Source organism: Cebidichthys violaceus, unplaced genomic scaffold, assembly GCF_023349555.1.
Source record: "Cebidichthys violaceus isolate CVI_PGR_0920_01 unplaced genomic scaffold, fCebVio1.0.p SCAF_9, whole genome shotgun sequence".
In the NCBI taxonomy this organism is placed as follows: Eukaryota; Metazoa; Chordata; class Actinopteri; order Perciformes; family Stichaeidae; genus Cebidichthys; species Cebidichthys violaceus.
The window spans coordinates 6347720-6371092 of record NW_027176975.1 but is presented as its reverse complement, the minus strand read 5'-3'; the positions used below and the strand labels follow the sequence as shown (position 1 = coordinate 6371092).

Below are 23373 nucleotides of genomic sequence, written 5' to 3'. Positions count from 1 at the left end.
GGAAAGAAGTAAACGAATCATGAAAGAAAGCTATGTCAAGTTAATTTGAAGCCTTACATTTCATTTTGTCTTATGAATATTACCCTCTGCCACTGCCTTGCTGTTCCATGGGAGCTATAATCGTCGTAGCTGTTTATTGCCACTTTTCTTACAGATGTACATTTCCTCTTAAGCAGATATTTTGCTGCATGCTTGACAATATCTATTTACAATTGTGTCTCTCTTCCTCTGTGTGTCCCCTCCAGCGGCTCCAAGCACGGATGATGTGGCACTCTACGTGGGCATTGTCATCGCAGTGATTATGTGCCTGGTCATCTCTGTCATCGTGGCGCTCTTTGTCTACCGCAAGACGCACCGTGACTTTGACTCAGACATCATCGACACATCGGCACTAAATGGAGGCTTCCAGTCTGTTAATATCAAAACAGCCAGATCAGGTAAGGAATGTTACAGAAAAAAAGTACATTTGACCCATCGTGGAACAAATACTAAATCATTTAAGATTAAGTATTTGTCAGCTCAAAGAGAGGCAGTAATACTAATAGAGTAACTTAACATACGGCTGAAAAGCTGAGTTTCACTGCCCTCTCTGGTTGAAAGTTTCAAACTTGTTGCACCTGTAATCACACCCAACAGAGATGATGCTCTCTCGACGGGAGGTCTGCAGGTTTTTAATTACACAATGTGCACAGTGATGAATAGATAGATGGGTAAACAGGCAGATGGACGGATTTATAGATTGATAGTTGGGTAAAGAATATCAGATGTGACCCTAGGGAAATAACTGTACCGACTCAGTCCTCTTTACTAGGCTTTCATACTAGCGTCATTTTGTTTCTTTCCTCGGCCTCCGGCTGTCAATCTTTGCTGCTTTGGATTAATCTCTGTCTCTACCAGAGACCACTCTCTTCCATCAAGGAGTCTCTCTCTCTGTCATCCTCCTTCTCTGTCTCACTTTTTCTTTCTCTCCCTTCCCATCTGCACATTCAGGTCAATCACATTTCCTGTTTATCAGCATCCTCCACTCTTCGTCTGCGTCTCGGTGTCTCTGTCTTTCCCTCGCTGTGTCTCTGTCTCTCTCTCCTGTCAGGGTGACGCCTACCGCAACAGACGCTCCCTCCCTGTTTGTCTTCCTGTTAAAGTGGAGCCATCTTTCACTCTCCTCTGTCTGTGTCGTCATTTTTTCTTCTCTGTCTTTGGGAAATGGATAAGACAACAAGAAGCACGCAGCCACTCACACTTGTACACCTGTGGATGCATTTGATAGCTTACTGGAAATGGCAAGATTGGACAGGGAATGAGAATGAATGAGGTACCAGTGATAACAGTATGAATTTATGACTTTTCCTCTGAAGAATGTGTATTTGTCAAAAAAAAAAAAAGATGAAAAAAAACACATTACTTAACATCCATAAAAAATTCAATATACCTCACAACAATGTTTAGAAAAGCATCCATGTAGGCATTAGGCACATAGACACACAGGCATGCTCATAAATTTGCATTCATTATTCCAAATTAGAGGGCTTAAAATAATTCATGACAAATCAAGTGCGCATACTGGTACTTATACCTCGTAGTAGTACTTGATAGTCTCCATTCGGTCAACAGGAAATGGCATTTTAGAAAAGGCTTAGGTCTACAATACAGATTGTGTGGAAATCATGTTGAGCGATCTGCAAACGAAAGTTCTGTGCACCTCTAAACACCTTCAACAGGATACTTCAATCCTGTAGTTTGCTGTAATGTGTGTGTTATATGTGGTCAGTTGAAGGGTGGACGATTAAAAGTCCAATCATGCTATACAGTAAAAACAGGAAAGTGAGGTCAGAAAGGATGCAGCGCAAATTTGTAAACAGCGAGCTAAAATAATTGTGTGTGTATGTGCACATGCATTTGTGTGTGTGTGTGTGTGTGTGTGTGTGTGTGTGTGTACAAGGGCAAATGCCTTTGCATGAGCGGAGATTGGGTGACATTTTATCAGCAAAACATTAGGATGCTTGTCACTCTGCGTCGAGGGACCATCTACGATTACTATTAATGAAGAATTATGTCCCTGAATATCTCGCTCCACATCTTTCTCTCTCTCTACCTCTGTCTCTCTCTCTCTCTGTCTGTCCGTCTGTCTCTCTCTCTCTCTCTCTCTCTCTCTCTCTCTACACCTCTGTCTCTCTCTCTCTCTCTCTCTGTCTGTCTGTCTCTCTCTCTCTCTCTCTCGCTCTACCTCTGTCTCCCGCCCTCTCTCTCTCTTTCTCTCTCTCTCTCTCTCTCTCTCTGTGTGTCTCTCTCTCTCTCTCTCTCTCTCTCTCTCTCTCTCTCTCTCTCTCTTCTCTCTTTCTCTCTCTCTTTCTCTCTCTCTGTGTCTCTCTCTCTCTCTCTGTCTCTCCCTCGCTCTAACTCTGTCCCACGCCCTCTCTCTTTCTCTCTGTCTCTCTCTCTCGCTCCCTCTCTCTCTCTCTCTCTCTCTCCCTCTCTCTCTCTCTCTCTCTCTCTCGCTCTCTGTCGCTTTCCGTTAGTTGTTAATTAAATTTCAGCAGGGATGATGATTTGGCAGGAATACCCGCTGGCTTTAAGGGTAAACAGACTGGTGATAGAGAGAGGAAGAGAGTGATATGTGACAGATGTGTGTGTGGGTGTGCGTGTGGGACAGTGTGTTGATGGTGGTGGGGGGGTGATAATCAGGGATTTTAAAATTAGAATGGATGGGCTCTTGGAGGAAACGACAGGATTTTAGACTCTACGCCCACGAAAAAATAGAGCCTGATGAGAACAAATCTTGAATTGTTCTCAGTAGGAAACTGACCGTCCTGTGATCCCAATTCCAATTAAATCTTGGATATTTGTTGAATTTTCCGATGGTAGAAAGTTGTCTATGTAGAATACGCTTTGGTGTTTCACTGCCCTTTGATTAAATTGTTATGAACTACAAAGGGTTGTGGCAAGATAGCTTCACAAAACTAGCTAGAGTGACTGAACTTGTCATCTTATGGGGTCGCTTGGAGCACATTGACTTGATTTTCTTTGGTAAAGTAAATCCCCATGTAGGTTTTACTGTTTGTTGATATTGCCAAATGCATTATTAAAACAATCAGCAGCACTTGGCTGCTGCATCTTTCCAATTACCTCGAAGAACATCGTGGCAGACGGAACAAAGTCAAGTCATTGTTGTTAAAGCATTCCGAATAATTTCACTGCAAAAGATGTTTTTTACTACTTGACTTGATTTAAAAAGAAAAGTGTGTGTTATTGAGGATTTCCATTAAACTCTCTACTGAATTTAAGTCGGCAAGGTTGGGAAGTCAAAAGAATGGAGAGATTGCTAAAGGTAGAATGAGGTAGTTGCATTTTAAAAATGAAATCAACATACTGTAAACAGTACTTGGATATTACATGCACATAGATGAGTCCTGATTAACTCAGAGATCACTGACATCATGTAATTGCTGTATGTGTTGTGTGTGTTTCATGCATGTACGGGCATGCACAGTATGGTGTATGATGCGTTATTGGTATGCAAGACATGTTTGCATATGCACATATTTTTCTAGTGCCCATGATTAACATTGCAGATGTGTTTTATTTATGACTAGTGCTCGTGTGTGTGTGTGTGTGTGTGTGTGTGTGTGTGTGTGTGTGTGTTGGGTGCTCCTGTGTGTGTGCTTGAGGTACATCAAAAGTTTCCACCATCCGCTTTAGCTAACTCCAGAAAGAGCAGTGTAAATCAGAGTACTCAGTAGCCTGTGAATCTATTCACAGCTTCAAAATGATGTATTATATGACAGGAGCCAATCTATTCTTTGTTTAAAACAAGACTATGTCACTCAGTAAATACAAAATGACACAATAGTCCGCTTACACATGGAAATGGGGATTTTCTGCTACAGTCTCACTTATGGTATGACATACAGTAAGTGTATATGTTAGCAAACTTGAGATAGATACTGTGCAACTGATTTTATTGTGTACATTTGCTGACATTATGGCTTTTAGTTACTTATGCTCCTGTTACTCTTCAGCATGATGACAAACCGACAAATTCAAGATGTGATCGTCCTGTAACACAAAGGCTTTAAGCTTTTAATAGTACAAGCAAAAAGTTACCAGGTTAAGATTAGTCTGCCTACTGATTTTAAGGTTGCTTGAATATTCCACATTGTATATTGTCTTGCTTGTTCTATTCTAAATAAACTGCATATGTACATGATAATGTACACCATGATATATGGAGAATGAGGGTAAAAACACTGCTTTGAAGAACAGGCCAAATAGGTCTTAACAATTGGCATTTCCAATAAACACTGTCATACTCTGTGGTGAATGTGCACAGCAGGGTTTTTAAAAATAGACAGCGATGTGATTAAAATGTGACAACTTCTTTGATTGTGTTGGTGAAGTCATTGACAACATTTTTTAGAGCTTAACTGATGATATGAAGCAATATTGTTTTGCTATCATACAATGTAAAGTGTGGTCAATTTTGACATTGTTTAGTTTGTTTTGATAGTGTATGCATTTAAATATTATATTTTAAACTCATGTATTTGGTTTTTGAGGTGAAGATGAAATCTCTGAGGACCTTTCTCTCAAACCCTAAACACTCTTTCTCTTAGCTGAAGAATCAAGCGTTTATGAAAACGTGACAGTTGCTATTCATGTTGTATTTTCTGTCATTAATATTATCTTCCCTTCATCTGCTCCTTCTCTCTCTTCCACTTTATCTCTCCAGCTGATCTACTGACAGCTCCTCCTGACTTGACAAATGCAGCTGCCATGTATCGTGGTCCAGTGTATGCCCTCCACGATGTTTCAGATAAAATCCCAATGACCAACTCGCCTCTCCTGGACCCTCTACCCAACTTGAAGATCAAAGTGTACAACTCATCTGGTCTGGTCACACCGCAGGACGACCTCGGAGGAGACTTCACATCCAAACTGTCTCCTAAGGTAATATAATGCATGTATTCCATGATCCAACGTCACTATCTTTCATCCACTTCTAGGATTTTGACTGTAAAATATTCTGTATGAGTGCAGTAGGATTTTGAAATATTTCCTCCTGAAGTGAGGTTACACTGCAGAAGCATAGTGAGAAGTACTAAAACAAGGCAGCTATGTATTCCCAGTCACACAAATACAAAAGCAAACACCATTAGTATACATGCAGCTCGGTGCCCCAGTTTCCTCCCTCTGCTCTGTCAACTACATGGCATGCATACCAGAGTCAGTTGTCACAAATACAGATGAAACCGCTCGGTTTCATCACTGCACCTGTCTTGAGGCAGTACTAGAGCTGAATCCACTATGAGCTCTACATTTGATGATTTTCTTGACTTTCGGACCTCCTGACTGACCTTGCCTCGCTAATTTTCCGGATTTTCTATGCTTTTGTCTGGTGTTTGTCTTAAACACATTAAAGCAAGTTCTTGTCAGCTTTGTGTGATGTTGTGGAGCAAACTACTGAATGTTAAGTCCTTATTTTACATCTCACAGTGGACATTTCGAAAGAGAAATGCAAAGTAAGTCATATTTTATCACTTACCCCGAGGTGGTTTCATAGGTCTACTGTAAATTCACCCTTTTCTCATAACCTGCCAGCTCAGCCCTATGGCGGCGCTTCCAGGCAGATGCAGATCGTCCCTGTAGTATTCTACTTAGTGGTAACCAAGAAAACATGACGAAAAAAATGAAAGCGTCTTGATGAATGCAGTAAACTTCTTGTGGAAAAGAGAGCATTAACAGATTGCTCTTTCAATGCTTGCCCTAATCAGCCAGGCGAAAATAAAACCACAACGACCTATCCAACCAGAGTTTGGCCTTGCTCAGTGAAACTTCTCTGGACCTCCATGAACCTTTGGTTTCATTAGAATTCATCTTCTTTCTTCCATCATCTTTCAGCCTCCACAGAGCATGGGTGCAGTTTGCTTTTATGCGAGGCTATCGCTGTAATATACAGTGTATAACTATGAAAAATCCCTGCTCGCATTATTGGTCTAACTCGACACAATTACGTAACAAAACATTGTCATGACATTGATTACAATTCTCAATAACCCCATTATTAAGAAATTACCCCGAAGGAAATGTTCACACCCATGTCGATTCTTTTCACGTCATAGAGGTGAAATAGCATTTATGTTAATACAAGAAAATTTGATTTCTAAGGTGAAGTCTCTTTGCTGTTTGATAACTGTATTGCCCCGCCGAACCAGATATTAATTCATCGTTTTATTTATCATTTAATACCCAGACTTTCAGCTCATCCAGTCTCTGCTGAACAGCTTTATACCCAGTGCTGTCTGTTATGTAATATGAGTCTGACTGTTGTCTTTTGATTCCTAGGTAACTCAGTCTCTGTTGGAGAACAGCGACACCATGAACCTTCGCAACCAGAGCTTGGCCCGAACACGAGACCCTTCCTGCACCGCTCACGGATCCTTCAACAACCAGGGAGGACACCTCATTGTACCCAACTCTGGTGAGCTTTCTACTCACACTTAACAGTTTATCGTCAGTCTGGTTACCGTCTAATGATGATGCAGTGACCAGCAGTGATGCCTTTCTGTGTGTTCAGAAAAGGACGCGAGGCGAATTTTAGAGGCGGTGATACAAAGTCAATGGAAATATGCAAAGGGCGCAAATTTCATTATTTAGTTGATTAAATGAACAAATGATAATACACTACATCAATTGATGTATAGATAGTAAGAATGTCATCAAAGTTAATCTCAATTAACAAGATTAAATGTACTTTTCTTGTACTCAAAGATGACCACATGAAGTTGGTTTATAGCTAATACAAAAAAAAAAACAACCTTGGGAAGTTTTCCAGCTACCTAGTTTTAAAAGAAAAGAAACTTTACGTAGACTTATATTAGGATTTAAAAGCGTGAATGAATAATGGAACCCAGAGATAGGAAGCAGCTCTCAGAAGCTATAAAACACTGGAGCACAATTCACTTGACGATATATTCAAGAGAAAGTTTTACATGGGGTTGCCTTTAAGAATGATTTTTCAATAATTAATCAAAATGATGAAGTGATAATGGGTTGCACATTCAATAATTTAGTTGTGGATAGTAAAATTAATAAATCCAGTGATGAAACTCATTATTTTTGCCTCCATCCATCGTGCTTCCCCTGTCCTCCCTCCTGCAGGTGTGAGTTTGTTGGTTCCAGCGGGTGCTGTTCCTCAGGGTAGGGTGTACGAGATGTATGTGACTGTGCACAGGAAGGACAGCTTGAGGTAAGTTGTGTCTCTTTCTTTCCCTCACTTTTCCTCTCCGTGGCTTTTATGCTTCTCTGTGGTTCCCCGTTGCCGTCATGTTTCTCGTCATCTCTGCATCTCCCTCTATGATCTTTTTGTGTCTTGTGTTTTTCTTTTCCTACACTTCTCCATGTCTCTCCTGAGCGCCGGCTTCTCAGACCTGTTTGTATGGTTGCGTGGGGAGGTTTTCACTGTGTGACATTGGCTTAGGATGCACAGCAGTGGATGAATCATTAGTATTTATAGTGTATAGTGCATCAACGCGCACATTCTTTTGGTGACTCATTCAGCAGGGGTCAGTTAATACCACAGATTTCCTATATTAGTGCTAGAATTAAAGTTGAGAAGATTATAAGGGAGTTTTTTTTCCACATGAATTAATTATAACCTACTTAGCATTATAATCTGTTCAGTAATCCACAGAATTTATAACAATGTTTTCTTAATTGTACAGTCATTGCTACTACCCAAATGTAGAGCTCATAACCCCCATTATTCAAATATGTGTGAAACTAATGTTGACTGCAGAGCGACAACAGATTTTTTTTTTTTGTCTTACTCCAAACACCAAGGTGTTTACAGCATATGCAAAGAGATTGCTGTTCACAGTAACTAACAGATTAGTGGTTATTCTTGGGATTACTGTAATCCTGTTACATGTAAGACAATCCTTTACTCACAGGCCATGTGCATGACTGAGGTAAAGCTCTCAGTGGGACTTGAGAGATAAATTGTCTATATTCCAGCTGTTGTGTAAAAAAATAATTTAAATTTGGGGAAATTATCAGCAGTCTATTTGAAAGTGGCCTGGCCCAATAACGTGCCTGCAGTAAGGCAGAACTCAAAAGAACTTGCATATTTATATTTTTAATACCGTTAACATTTAAGAGAAAAAGAGATGATTCCTTTGGACAGAGTCAGGATGTTTCCTGATGATTTGTTTTGTATGTGTGTCTTTATCACTCACTGTCGAGGTAAAAGCTGTGTTTGTGCAAAAAAAAAAAAAGATAATTTGAAATTTGTCTCTAGAGCCAAACATGTTCTTATATAGTAGCATTAAGCCCATGCAGATTGTTTTTTTTTACATTTGGTTTTCAGATATCTGTGACTGAGATTTCTCCATCCACCCCAATACAATAGCGCTGGATGTTTTGTGTTTGTCTCTTTTGAGAATAACAATGAAAAAGTAGTGTCCTGTTTACACAGCTGAATAGTTCCATTTATAACTGTTTGCTGCAAGTTCCGTGCATTATCCAAAGTAACAAGGACACTGTTTCTGCAAGGACACACTGCTTTTCCTTAATTCCAATATAGTTATGTAATGTTAGCACTACAAACTAAATGCAATTCACCTTCATAGTATTGTGAGTGGCGGCAAAATGTTCAAAAGCAGCAATCTCAAAAACGAAGAAAATAAAACCAGTAGCCAGCCATCAGCTTGGCTTAATACCACAAGGGGTAAGAGAAGAAATGGGCTCTTTAATATTTGGGTGAATCAACTCGTTCCAGTCTCTGCAAGACCCTAGCCTCAGGACACTTGTTACAGTTTGGTTCATGTATTCGAACCCATGCGTCCATTCCAGCATCTCCCCGATCAATAACGTCAATAAGAATTAGGCCCCCTGCAGTGAGCTACAGTATTTCTAAGAGTCAAACCTCCTCTCTGTCCTCTGTCCTCCTCACAGTCAATAGCTGGCTAGCAAAAAAATCACATAGATACATTAACTTACCTCACCAACAATTGGCAAGTCAGAATCCTGTGGTTTAGCTCATTAGGATCCAGGTGTCAGTTTTCTCGTACAGACAATACAACATCTGTTTTCTCTGTATGATAAAAGTGCTGTTACAGATTGAGTTGTACTGTTTTTATCTTTTAACTTTTCCTGTCCGTGTGAACCCATCATGAGTCAATAATGAGCTTCATCGATAATACTGCTAGGGATTAGTTACCCTGACACAAAGTGGGCTGAAGAAAAAAAATCACTCTTCTTTCCATATGGGCTTTATTCCCAGTCAATAAATATCTTCAGCAACATGAGGGGGAAAAAATGACTAGATAATGGGTTACACAGGAAAACACAGACATGTATCTATTTGCAAACAATTGTTGAAGAATGTGGGTTTACTTTTCAATTTACTAATGAACAGTACTCTGTTGCTGTACTGTAATTTACATTAATTAGCGATTGCTTGGGGTTCCAATCCTTAAATTCACTGTAAAACAAAACAACAGAAGAGCTTGTGGTAAGCACTCATGAGCTGTGAACTACTGACTCCAGCTGAGGCCCAACTGAAGCCCTGCTGACTACACTGATCCTCTGATTGAATGTTTGTGCTTCGCTGCTCTTATGTGTTTCATTTAGTGATATTCTCATCTACTCGAAGACAGTCTATCTTACTGTAACCTAACTGTTCACCTGACTTCTCTATTTTGCTAGCTGAGTTTTTCCATGTATGAACATTATGAAAAACAAACCAGACCAGAATCAATACAGCTTCATGCGGTTGATGCAGCCCTCCTGGCGCTCTTTTCTGAAGAATCATCCCACCTGGGTGTAATTTGTCTTCTCCAGACCACCGGTAGAGGACATCCAGACAGTGCTGAGCCCAGTGGTGAGTTGTGGACCTCCAGGAGCCCTGCTGACCAGACCAGTGATCCTCACCATCCACCACTGTGCTGATAATGTCCAGGAAGACTGGCTCATACAGCTAAAGAACCAACTGGCCATGGGAGAGTGGGAGGTGAGTGTTGAGCTACGTATAATGTGCAACTTTTGAATCCCATAGTTTTAACCTCCATAGCTGTCACTTTACCAAAAAATTGTGATAAAAGAGATGCATTCAGATGCACACACATCTACACATCTACACACACACACACACACACACAGCAGCTTAGTGATCCAGTGTAGTTAATGCTTAATACCAAATAAACACCTGCACAGCCAGATCATTCATACACAGTCATGTACACAGTATGGCTAAACACAGCATGTTAACACATGCGTGCACATATACGTTATTGTCTTTTCGATAGCCTACAATACGCAAACACACATGCAGTGAGGGAGTGAGAGAGAAAGAAATAAAAGGAGAGAAAATTCAGTAAACACAAAGTGCCTACAGGCTAGTCGACAAGCAGGGGGTTGAAGACTCCTATCAGAAGCAATTTGTTATGCTCCTGCCATCCTCCTCTTCTGTCATCTTTCTTCTTATGTTTCTATCCCTCCTTTTTTTCTACCCTTCTCCCTCTCCCTCCTCCCGTGTCTCTCAGCATGAAGTCCCTAGCTCAGCAATCTCTTTCTGTGTGTGCGTGACTGCATTTGGTGCGCGTTTGTCTGTCTCCGTGTCCGTGCGTGTGTATACCGGTGTGTATCCCTGTGTGTGGGTGTGGGTGATAAGGCTGTCTTGCAGCATCACTGTGTCTACAAGGCCCCCGTATGCTGTCTTCTTTTGCTTATCACAGCTCAACACAATGTCTCTGCACAATTAACCATGCATAAGATTCTGTGTGTGTGTGTCCTTTTGCGTGTGAGAGAGAGAGAGAGAGAGAGAGAGAGAGAGAGAGAGAGAGAGAGAGAGAGAGAGACAGAGAGAGAGAGAGAGAGAGAGAGGGAGGGAGGGAGAGGGAGAGGGAGGGAGAGGGAGAGAGAGACAAGGGGTTGGGTAAAGACGGGAGAAATGAAAAGTGGAATTTCATCAGGAAGTCGATTTGTTTTTCTCTTATTGCAGTAGAACATCCATTTCCCATCAGAAACTTTTCTCCAAAAAAGGGAGAGGAAGGTAATTGAATTCCCCTCACATCAGGGGGGAGCAGCTACGGTTGTGATTACCAGTAATAACAGATTCATACCATATTGCTTTCCTACCTCTTTGTATTGATTTGGCTTGCTCATCTGTAGGGACAAAACTCAATATTTGTATCACACATGTGCTTGTAGTACAGATCCATGCTGCACCAAATTTGTGTGTACACACAATTAGTCACACACGCAAACTTGGATATGTGCACAACTAATTGAAGATTCTGCACTTAAATGAATAGGAGCTGTGCATTCTCACTGAACCCAAAGAGCCATATAGATTTACGATAACTCCGGCTCTGACAGAGCTGGAAAAATTATATGAGCAACAGCCAGCAGATAATCACAGTGGTATTGGACATTCTTCACACAGCAGCTCCAAACAAGGGTTCTTATTTTACTGGTCACCTTGATATACTTTAAGAAGTCATATTATGAACTACCAGACATGCATTTACACTTCTTCAATTTAGTGTCTCAACAAGAACAAAGGAGTACACAATGTGGGGAATCAAAAATCTAGGAACTGATTTTCTAAGATGAATTACTGGTCTAACAAGAAGAGTCACACATGGTTCATGTCTTATTGAAAAGATCCACAAGCCAAAAAATGATTCAAACATTTGCATTTGGCCTTTCTTCTGCTGAACGCTGATTTCTATATAGGGAGCACATCTCTACACACCATCAGTAATGGCATTGTGTTTATAACAACAGAGGAATTCATCAGTTAGAAACCACAGCCTGTTTATTCAGGGGTTGTTTGCATTAGTGGAAGTGACTCCAAATGCAGGTCCAGTTGTGTTATGTTACCAGACAGAATGTGGCTTAATCACACAAATACAGTCTGTATTCAAATAATGCCCAGGACTCACTAAAAGTAGTCTGCACAGACAAATAAAGGCTGTTTCCAAATAAAGGGGACATTTATTTGTACATTGAGGATAGTCAACATTTCCACAGTTTCTCTATTAGCACAAGAACATAGTTTTGTTATACTCATCATTATGCTGATGATTGTGTGTTGTTTGAACAGAAATGCTGTTGTCACAAAGGTAGTGGATTAAACACCTCATTTAATGTGAAATAAATCAAGGAAATGTAAAGTTTGCTTTGATAGCAAAAGAAAAGAGATCAAAATTCAGGCAGGCTATACTACAAATATATAATCATGAATACTAGAAAATACTAAGACTTGTTTTTGAAAGGTTGAAAGGTAGTCCGTCTTGAATAAAGCTCTAGATATCTCTTTAGTTGAGATGAGTGACGGCTCACATGGTAGGTTTACAATATTCCAGTCTCAGCCACCCATCATAGACCCAGCGTGACACTCTGCAAGTCTAAAAATGTGTGTGTGTGTTTGTGTGTGTGTGTGTGTGTTTGTGATTCTTACAGGATGTGGTTGTGGTAGGAGAGGAAAACTTCACCACCCCCTGCTATGTGCAGATGGACTTGGAGGCATGTCACATCCTAACAGAGACACTGGGGACTTACTGCCTGGTGGGCCAGTCAATCTGCAAGGCAGCCGCCAAGAGGCTCAAACTTGCTGTTTTTGGACCCGTATCCTGTACAACTTTGGACTATCATATCAGGGTATATTGTCTGGACGACACACAGGATGCACTCAAGGTAAAGTATTGGAAGTAAATAAATCAAATCCAATACGTATTTTCTTCACTTGCTTTTTTTAAATAGATTTCCTCCCTTGAATTAACCTATATGAACACACATGTACTGTACATATGATGGACACATATGGCTCTATTAGGCTGATTGCTTAGTTGTGTTTCTAAGTCATCGGATGGATTTTTTTTCTCTCTCTTGTACCACCTATGCTGTAACACTTCGGTGGTAATTTGCATTAGAAACACACTATATTATAGCTTGAATAGGGGTGATTATCTAGAGTCACAAGTAGAGGTTTTCTCACCTCTAGTTCTCTGGAGGTGAGCTGAGAAGCAGTAAACAAAACAGGGTCAAGCAATGTCAGAATAACGGCGCTTGAGAATTCAAACAAATTCAAAACACTGGAGGGACCATCTGATACGGGAGATTAACATTGGTAATTTATGCATGCAATGATAAGTCAAGTGTCAGTGTGGCAAAAAGCCATGTACACGCTCACACAAACATCAGCGCACACTCAGTTTTACCATTTCAAACAAGCAATTGTAGCTTGAAAATAAAGCTCAGAGGTGGACTTTTTAATGATGGAGACTCTGTGTGTAGTATAATTGATCGGTTTGCGTTTTAAAGGGGAGGTCTCTGCTGTATATCTACTGTAGAGCTGCCGCGTAGGAAGATGATGGGAAGGAACAATTGATTATTTTGCAAAGGTTGCAGGAGGCATCAGAAGTCATACTGATAACTTATTCTTCCATCAGTAAGTTTGTGTTTGTGTGCATGTTTCTTTAATCCTTTTAATTGTTTGTGTGTGGTTCATGAGCCTGTAAGTATGTTGATGTTATCAATATGTGTGTATTCACCATTATGCATCTGTAGGGCACAGATACTGTCTTAGTACTCTCTTGATGTGGGCTAACTTGATATACAGAAGTCAATTTAAAAAGCAAGAGCAAAGATCCCCTCAGGACTGTGTTTGCAATATATTATTGAAACGGCAATATGCAGCACAGCAAAGTAAAATATGCGGCTTCCTTTGGTTCTCAAAATGGACAAAGACATCAAATGGGCAGTATTAGTTTTACATTAACTGATTTTATTACCCATTTCATGAAATCTAAGATACAAAAAACAAAAATCCTCATTATGTTCAGTGCATCAGCTTTTTAATATGTCCAGAGTTAAGGTAATATACAACTAAAAAAGGGAGTGCAGAAGATAAAGTTGTGATTGTTGTGGTGATGGAAAAGACAAAACTGCGCTGCTTATCTTAAATAATCAATAAGTCAATCATTACTTCTCTGGGTATTATTTTCAGAAGTAATATGATGTATTGAGGTCATCTTCTAAACCAATAGAAGTTATTTAATGTTACTGTTGTACATTAAAGATATGATTTCCCACATCTCACAACAGCAGTCCTTTGACTGGTGGTGCATTATTAATCAAGGTTTTTATTGAGCATCTTAATGTCTCTCCCAGTTGAGTGCAGTTAGCAGAGCTAAGCTTTGCTTAAATTCAGGAAATACAACTACAGAGCTCTGTTGTGGTATCTTCAGGGAAACGTGTGTTTCAAGTGTTTCATGGTGCTGTGTACTTCACGGAAACATTCGCCGTTGCCTGCAGTTATTATGCAAGATAAATACAGGCTTTCTGCAGTCTGCAATGCTGTATGAAAAATAAACGGTTCAGTTGGCAATATACAAGCAAAGTTAAGGAGGAAATGTCAAGTTAGTATTGTTTTTTTTCTTTGTATGGTTTTGTGTAGGAGGTTCTTCAGATGGAGACACAGATGGGAGGGAAGCTTCTGGATGAGCCAAAAACCCTGAACTTTAAAGACAGCACACACAATCTGAGACTGTCGATCCACGATGTGCCACACGCTCACTGGAAGAGCAAACTCATCGCAAAGTATCAGGTGAGAGGGATATGCGCATACATGAACACTTGAAGGTACCCCTTACAATATACAGAGTGTAGTTAATGATCTTCACACCCACAGCAAATATCACAGATTATAGCACCACTTACCTTTAGCCAATCAAGGATAACGGTCTTTATTAAGATAAACCATCTTTATTTTGAGTGTAATATCTTCACAATGATTACATTTGATGAATTCCCAGTATAAGATTTACTGAGATTATAAGTATTGTTCCTGCCTGAAAATGTGCTTTACAAAAAACATGTATATTGTTTATGCTTTTTTCCAGGAGATCCCGTTCTACCAGGTGTGGAGTGGCAGTCAGAGAACTCTTCACTGCACCTTCACCCTGGAGAGACTGAGCCCTGCCACCACAGAGATCAGCTGCAAACTGTGTGTACGGCAGGTGGAAGGGGAGGGACAGATCTTTCAGCTCAGCAACACATTAGAGGAGGTAAGTTCATAGAAATCCACGTGCACACAGCAAAACGGAGACACTGTTGATTGGCTGTGTACTCAACAAAACTGCAGAAGAGAAACTTTAACTCACACTGGCCTAGGACATGATGAGGACACAGCGATGCATACTAAAATAAGATTAATACAGTCACACGGGCAAAAAAAGAGGCTCCTTCTTCTAACTTCTCCATTCCTGTACATAAGATCCTATAAAGTCACTAAGTTTTCTTCCATCCGTCAGACAGTCAGGGCTCCTGCTATGTGACTCTGTTCAATCATTCATACTGGGGCTAGAGGTCACATAACACGAGTGGAATAACTCCTCTTTGATTTTGCGAGTCCATGTAACCACAAAGTCACTGAATGTGCGTGTGTGTGTGTGTGTGTGTCTGTGTCCGTGTGTGTGAACAGTTTTGGTCGAAGGTCAGTCAGTTCTTTTGGAATGTCAGTGCTTTGAATTCTCCCATGGTGTTCATGGGTGACAGCGTTGCACTTTAGAATTTTTTAACCCTTGTTTAACCAGGTAAGTTGATTTTTGACTGCAAATAGAGGAACAATTGCAGCAGCGAGAAGGTTTGCACATGTGTAGAAAAGTGTAGAACCAGTTAAAGAAGTTTGATGATTTGCCTTTGTGTGTGTCAGGACTGCAAAATCACACAGTGAAAGAAAGTGTTGTAGAAATGTCTATCCTGCATTTTTTTTCCTACACTTCCTTCATTATGCCTTCTGCCAAATATAACAAAAAGAAACAGCCTCATGAGGGGCAGAGCTGTGGCTTTGTAACATGTACACAGAAAACAGTAGGGCAATGACAGTTTTATCACAACATTGTGTGGAGTGATCAGCTGTAATTCATTTTAAATAGGCCATACCTAATCTTACAATACTATAATCACATAATTGGTGATTTGAACCGAAAAGCGTCTCATCATGGATGCGTTATTTAAAACACTGTAAGACCCTCAACCAACCAGCCGGCAGCGTCCTGCAAGTTGATCAAAAGTAAAACAGGTTTAAAGCATTTGTTATTTTATCAGAAAAACAGTGATGTCCCTTTGCATCAGTCATTCACTCTCCAGCAGCAGAGAGCTTTCTGCTGTAAATTGGGGCTAAGTAGACACAGTAAATAGTAATCATTCACATCAACAGTGGCAGTTGTGTTTCCTTCTGCCAAGCCACATTCATTAGGTCGCTGCCTCCTTTCAGCCCAGGAGTGGCAGATTAATGGGATGAAGGTTTAGAAAGAGACAGATAGCGACATTGAGAGCAGAGAGAGAGTGCTTGGAAGCAGATCTTTATATTTGTTTCACTCTTATATTAATTAGTAGACTTATTTGTAAGTGGTCACGCTGAAAGCTGCAGAGAGACGAGCAGAATCCTTGCCAGAAGGACTTAGATAGAGACCTATTTGAAATCAAATATGATGAAGTTAATGTTACCGCATAGATGCACATCATGATCCATATTTAAATGTTAAGGCTTTGCAGTATCTCGCCAATAGACTCATCCCTTTTCTCCTGTATCTCTACTGAAGAAGTTGTACTGTACACATCAATATGCCTAAACGTTATTTGTATGAGTTAAACTTTAAAAAAAAGTTGTGTAACTAGTAATTGTTTTCCTTTATCTAACAATTGACCAGTTTCTTTTGGTCTTCCCACACTTCCCAGGAGGCCCAGTGCATAGACACGTCCTTGATGGACCCGGCCAGTAATATCACAACCTTAGTGGGACCCAATGCCTTCCGCATTCCTTTATCCATCAGACAGAAGCTGTGTGGCAGTCTAGATGCACCACAGACCAGAGGCAATGACTGGAGGATGCTGGCACACAAACTCAACCTTGACAGGTGACACACACACTCAAAAACACACACACACACACACACACACAGTTTGTATCATTTTTGTCCTTTTTTGCTTAGTTTTGAATATCATACAATCAGAAAAATACTCTCCTCAAATGAAATAGCAGCTCATCAGGGTGGCCTGTGGCCTCTTCAATAACAGAAGACCTTTTCAGCTCAGTTTCAGTTCAGAGATGAATCATTCATCTTATTAATCTTATTAAATTACCTGTTTTTTTTCCTTAGGACTAAAAGATACAAGAGACATAATCACACTGACAAATTAGCACGTTGATTGTATGTGATTGATGGTCTTTTCATATATAAAACAAAAAAATAGCTTAATCATCTGCACTCTAGTTTAGAGCACAGAGAGAATAGCTGCTCTAAACAAAAGTGCACAACAAATCTGCACACTGGCCACAATTTCAACACACTTCATTATTTTAAACCTGCATCCCTGTAGAGTTTGAGTAAACTGCCATGCACCTAGATAGGAAAGATCCAATTGGCCATTTGCATCTGATTCATTTACCAGCAGCTAGTCAGAGGATAATTGGGCACAAGTGGACCTCATTGTCCCAACAGGCAGCCAGCTCATGATGGTGTGGGCATCCAAAAAAACCCAATCATTTGTGAAAGATGGACATCTAGCCAAATTGTTGTTTACTACCACATTTCTGCTAAAAGCGACTCTTCAAAGGGAACATGATAACATGGAAATACCATCTTTTATCCTCTCTGCTCTTGTAACTGCCACGTCATGTCTGTCTGAGTTCAAAGTATGACTCATTCCTTGCCGTCACAGCCATCTCTTCCACATGACTTTGTGTAAATATAAACAGTGAAACCTGAGCTGTACAAACTTTCACACGAACAAACAAATTAGCCTATTGTAATGAGAAAACCAGAAAACTAAATGGTGGAAACTCGCTTGTACACACGCACACACACACGCACACACACACACGCACGCACGCACACACGCACACGCGCTCTGACAGACAGATAAAAAGGTGGATCTCTGCCATAAAGTTGACTTAACAGCGGGATACACCTAATCACATGCTGCAGACAGATGGAGGCTAAGACTGAAGTGAGAAAGAAAGAAACAAAGTAATAAAGAAAGTTATGAAAATAGCTTATTGGATATTTGAGAGGAAAAAACAAAACTGCGGGAGTAGAGACAGATATTCAGTCTCTGGTTGTGTTTAAACAGTACCAGAGTGTGCCCACAGTACAATCACAGGATTTACAGAGGAACATAGAGTCTCCTCTTTATCCCCAAAGGGCTCAAATCTGATGGCTTTTTCACTTTAAGGCAGCATTGAGATCTTTGTCACAGATGGCTCAGCATCAGACTTTTCCTCTGCAACCATTGCGTACTTGACTGTCGACAGCTTTAGAATTTACTGCTCCTATGAAAACTGTTCTCCCTATGGACCTGTTGGCACATTTCTGTGCTGGAATGCAACTTCAGAATACATCTATTTTGTATCAAATTCATATTTTATATCATTAATTGAATTCATTGAAAAACGTTTAAATTGAACATACATGATAGCACATTTTCTAAAAAGTATTCACCTGTCACATTTAAGTAATAAAAAGTCCTCCGCTCAATTCATTTTTCTTTATCTGTAGTTGTTTTATTGTGTACTGTATTGTCATATCAGGTGCTTTTAATAGCTTTGCACAAATTTTTTGATTAGAAATCCTCAAGAGAGCACATCAGGTAAAATTCATTAATGATCATTACATTTAATTTCTAATAAATAATAGAAGAAATGGTTCGCTTTTCATTTACCAGAATAGTTTATTATAGACATATATATATATATATATATATATATATATATATATATATATATATATATATATATATATTATTGTATTGTTATTTTATTTTATTAATATATAATATATATTTTTATTTTTTTCTATTTTCATATTCAATGGGATTTTTTTGTATTATTGATATAGTATAATGGCTTTAGTATAATGTTGTTTCATATTTTATATTTGATCCCTGACGAAGCTCCAGGACCAGAACATTGTATCTCTAAGACATTTAGCGCTGACAGCGTGAGAGAATTAAACGTTATCTGTCATCACATATTTACCATTTATTTTGTCCCTCTGCTCTCCTTAATGTCTGCAGGTACCTGAACTACTTTGCCACCAAGTCCAGTCCGACGGGTGTGATCCTGGATCTGTGGGAGGCCCAGCACTTCCCGGATGGAGACCTAAATGAGCTGGCCGCTGTGCTGGAAGAGATGGGTCGCCATGACGGTAGCCTTGCCTCCATGACAACGGAACACTGCTGAAGCATTGTGGTTACTGTGACAATGACAGAACTCTGGAGACGACGACAAGCAAATTCTCTACGGTTGATGCTGCAGCAAGAGCAATGAACGAATTAGACTGAGCCATGGTGATTGAGCACCGGTTAAATGCCGTGGTAATCATGCCTACATGGTAACAGACGAGAGATGCTCGAGCTGGTGCTAGAAACTATGTGTGTATCTTTGTGTGTTTATTAGAGCAACGTTTCAGTGTGCTGTGTGACCGAAGGAGACATAACCCAACCCAACAACACAAACACAGTCTAGCAGGAACAAACAAAACATACACATGTCTGGTGTAATACTCGTTGTTTTCTTGTTGTTACTTTATACTGAACAAAGAAAAGCAGAGAAAAGAAGCAACAGAGGCGCTGGCCTCAAAAACCTCTGTAGGAATGGAACAGAATCATAAAGGGAGGGAAGCTAAACTGATTACTAACGAATAGGAGAAGTTAGAGTGAGGAAAAAGAGGGAGTGAGTCAGAGACGAGACTCTTTAGCAAGACAAGAGTAAACTAAGGGAGAGGATAAGCTGATTACAAAAGGGAGGCAGGACATAAACATGGACTGATGGAAGAAGCCGCAGGTGATCATCTGTACAAACAGGATGGAAAACGGATAATGAGAGAGGGGAGATAAATAAGTGATCCCTCACTTGTGAGCCTTGGCTGTACTTGTTTTGCCAGTACAGTTTCTTGTCTTTATATCGTTTCCTAGGGAACGCTCTATGTATTCTGCTGTCCATATGTGTGGATCGTTTCCCGCTAACAGAGTTTTTCCACACAGTGACTGTCAATCAAGGGTCCTGACCAGAAACAAGACTAAGACCACATGTTTCTCCTTTTTAGCTGACATCATGAGTGATGTTTAAATTTGTGTTATATTAAGTATCGAGTTTGTGGCTTACCTCCAATATGCATTCAGATATTAAGTCCTCCAGGTCACAGGAAGTCAAGAAGTACCAAGTCAAAGAGCAAATGAACGTGTGCCTCTGATTATCTTAAAAAAGACAGTCCAAAGGTGACAACACTCCTGATGGATTCAAGTAAACGCCTATTTCTTGTTTTCCGTTTTCAGCAGTGTGTGAATGTGACAGACTTGTAAAAGTGTCTGTTTAGAGGTATATTCAAGATTTCACCTAAGATAAACAGATAAACAGGGCAAAGAGGCAGACTGTCAGCTATGCATTCTCATACATAGTATATTTTATGTTTGTTTTATTGGAATCAGCTTTTACTAATTTTAAAATGGTATAATTGTATTCAGGTAAATTAAAGAAACTGCAAAACAATTTCTGTAGCTGTTGGTGCGTTCACCAGGATCTTCAAGCGACAAATGCATTCCTTCACTAAAATCAAGTGTTAACTTGTGTTGCTTCTGCTCCATTCCTCCCCAAAGAGTAGTTTGGATGAGGCTCTAGTGCAGACGCAGGATGGGGAATTCCAGCCATGGCTATCCAGGCTACCACATTTGGTTAACCACAACCTCAATTCGAGGAGTGTCTCTGATAGACTGGCACGGCTTGTTTCTGGACAGGGTCCAACTCAGAGAAAACTGAAAGGAAGCAAGAAGGGATGAACTAAAAGATAAAACACTAGTGTGTTAAAATACAGTGAAATACAAACTACCATAGTATTATGTCATAGTGAGTTAAATACAACTGATATCATTCATTACCGCTAAATGTACGCAATATACTGATTTTATCAACCATATTTTGATTTACTAAAATATATATATATAGCCTACAAATATGTATTTCGGACAATATTTTTGGCTCTCATCACAGGATGTCAGTTGTGTTGTCTGCTGTCAGGCCACATGTGATTTCACTTGTGGTCACCACCATGACTTGATCATGGTCACTAGCACCATCCAGTGGCTTTTGGAGAATAGCAGCATTTACATTTTGTCTGAAATGTGTAAATACATTATTATCATGTTCATTCTAATGACCTTTTAATATCATAATATTTTTGTTCAGTGGTCATTTTTGTGTTATTTACATTCGCATTATTTTTCTTGCCATATTTATGTTTTTATAGGTGTGAACTGTATGTATACATATCAGTTAGATGCCCGTTATCTTAAACAATGTTCTGTCTGCGACTCACATTCCAACTCGTGGTGTATTTGTCGAAAAAGTTGCAATTTAAAGCTAAATCTCAAAATACCAACTCAAGGGGCCTACTGTATGGAAAATGTTGTGTAATATATTTGTGTTTTGCAGAACATATTGTGAAGCAGGGCTGGCTTCCAGATGTTTGCGTAGACACGGGTCAACAGTGTCTAACTAAAAGGTTAAACTCCAACAAGCCAGCTTTGAGGGAGGACAAACAGCCTTATTTTTAGTGACTTTCAGGGCTGTCAGATGCCCCTGAGGACGGGAAATCTATTCACCATCTAGAGAACACAATTAACTTTCAGCTCAAAGGGAATACAAAAAATCTGGAGTTAAGATTTGGCTCCGAACTATGGAGAGACGCCATATGAAACAGAACATCAGGTATGTAGGAGATACTGAGGAGGATGTTGTAAAGAACACAGAGGAGGAAAAGACTAAGTTGAAACAGAAGGTCAGCTCTTTACATCTTTGTGACAGTTATCATCTTGCGGCTGTCCGACACAAAATAAAATTTGAGACAATAAGTTGACACATTGATTCCCCATAAATATGGGAGTTAAAAAAATCTGACCTCTTGTATTGGTGTAAAACCGGACATAGCAGGCATGCAGGCCTCAAAATGATGAATCTTTTCATTTCGGACAGCCTTATTAACCAAACTAGAAAAGGTGTATGGTCAAATGACAGAGTGGATGTTTTGTATGTTTTCAAATGTAACCACAGATTTCTATACATTTTCAGGATTAAAGCCTAAAATATCAAGTCATCAGTTCAGTATATTTCAGAAGAAAATATCAACCCAAAGTTCATGACAGTGTCTCATTCATACAATGTGATCATCAACATCTCTTATTAATAACTCAAATGCAGAATACAACATCAAATTACAACTGATGAAACGTGTGCAAGTAGAGGAGTTGTTAAGAAATTTGAGTTACAAGTTACAGTGTAACCAAAATGTGATTCTTGGCATGTTGTGAGTCTACTACAGTTTACCAGCAGGACAGAGAAGGGGAGCTTTCATATGAGGATGGCAAATGTTAGGCCTCCAGAAGGTGATCCTTCTTGATGTGAAAATGAAGAAAGTAGTGTTAAGATAACAAAGTATGTAAAAAATATTTTGTATTCACAATATGTACAGTTGTGTACTGTCAGCTATATTTGGCAAATTTGAGAATATAAAAAAGAGCAGTACAGTTAGATACTAGTTTGTATGTTTCTTTCTTTTTTTGTAAAAGCAGTGTCTACTATGCAAACTTGGCATTGGTTATCATGATAGCAGTCTATAACTAGAGCTGTGCTTGTAAGTGCATTTTTATTTTACTATCAGGGGTGATTTGATTTAGTCAGTGTGGGGTAGTGATGGTCCACGTTTGCTAATTCTGGCACGCTTCATGAATCTTGCTCAATCTTGCTGAATGCTCGCCTCTCTATTTCCTCTAACTGTTTTCTGTACAAAGTGTAAGAAAGAATTTTTAAGACAATTAATAAATTATATTTATAAGCAATGCTGAAAATGTGTAGTGCCTATGGTGGCTTATTTCTACAGACATATTTCAGGAAATGGTTTGAAACTTTAATTTCTCTCACATGACAGCAGCATGTACTGTGAGGTCCGAAATGTAGGGATGGGATTTTTCAATGTGTTTTGACAATTCTGCATGCACAATGACGTAACGCCATAAACACACTGTATCGAGTTTCCGATTGTTTGGGACCAGAGCATGACAGAGAGGAAAAAAAGGCTAAAAAACGTGGCAATGCTAAACCTGAGGGGACAAACCCTATATATTCCCTGAGTATGCTATACTGTGAACAACAGATCCGTGTTGAAATCGAATTGGGGGGGAAAGTAAGGTAAGCTGTGTGCCATTTGTGAAAAAAACCATGGGGGATTGAAATGGTTTTATTCATGAAAATAAATCACCAATCACAGTTATGAAGCCTGCTAGGGTATTTCTTGCGGCTGTTAGTAATAGTTCTAG

General features: G+C 39.6%; 1 protein-coding gene across 2 annotated transcripts in view; it reads left to right on the top strand.

Annotated features, from left to right (window-relative positions):
• The window catches only part of LOC137866955 (netrin receptor UNC5C-like), a 173512-nt gene extending 150139 nt beyond the window's left edge, over positions 1 to 23373 (top strand). Inside the window, exons 9-18 of one of the 2 annotated variants that reach the window (XM_068703270.1) lie at positions 246 to 437; positions 4727 to 4944; positions 6340 to 6475; positions 7156 to 7243; positions 9838 to 10006; positions 12463 to 12696; positions 14459 to 14608; positions 14904 to 15068; positions 16744 to 16922; positions 19081 to 23373. In XM_068703270.1, the coding sequence (XP_068559371.1) occupies positions 246 to 437; positions 4727 to 4944; positions 6340 to 6475; positions 7156 to 7243; positions 9838 to 10006; positions 12463 to 12696; positions 14459 to 14608; positions 14904 to 15068; positions 16744 to 16922; positions 19081 to 19246 (1697 nt within the window). In that variant the 3' untranslated portion in view covers positions 19247 to 23373. The remainder of the gene's footprint in view (positions 1 to 245; positions 438 to 4726; positions 4945 to 6339; positions 6476 to 7155; positions 7244 to 9837; positions 10007 to 12462; positions 12697 to 14458; positions 14609 to 14903; positions 15069 to 16743; positions 16923 to 19080) is intronic. The other variant, XM_068703271.1, reaches the window with a different exon arrangement.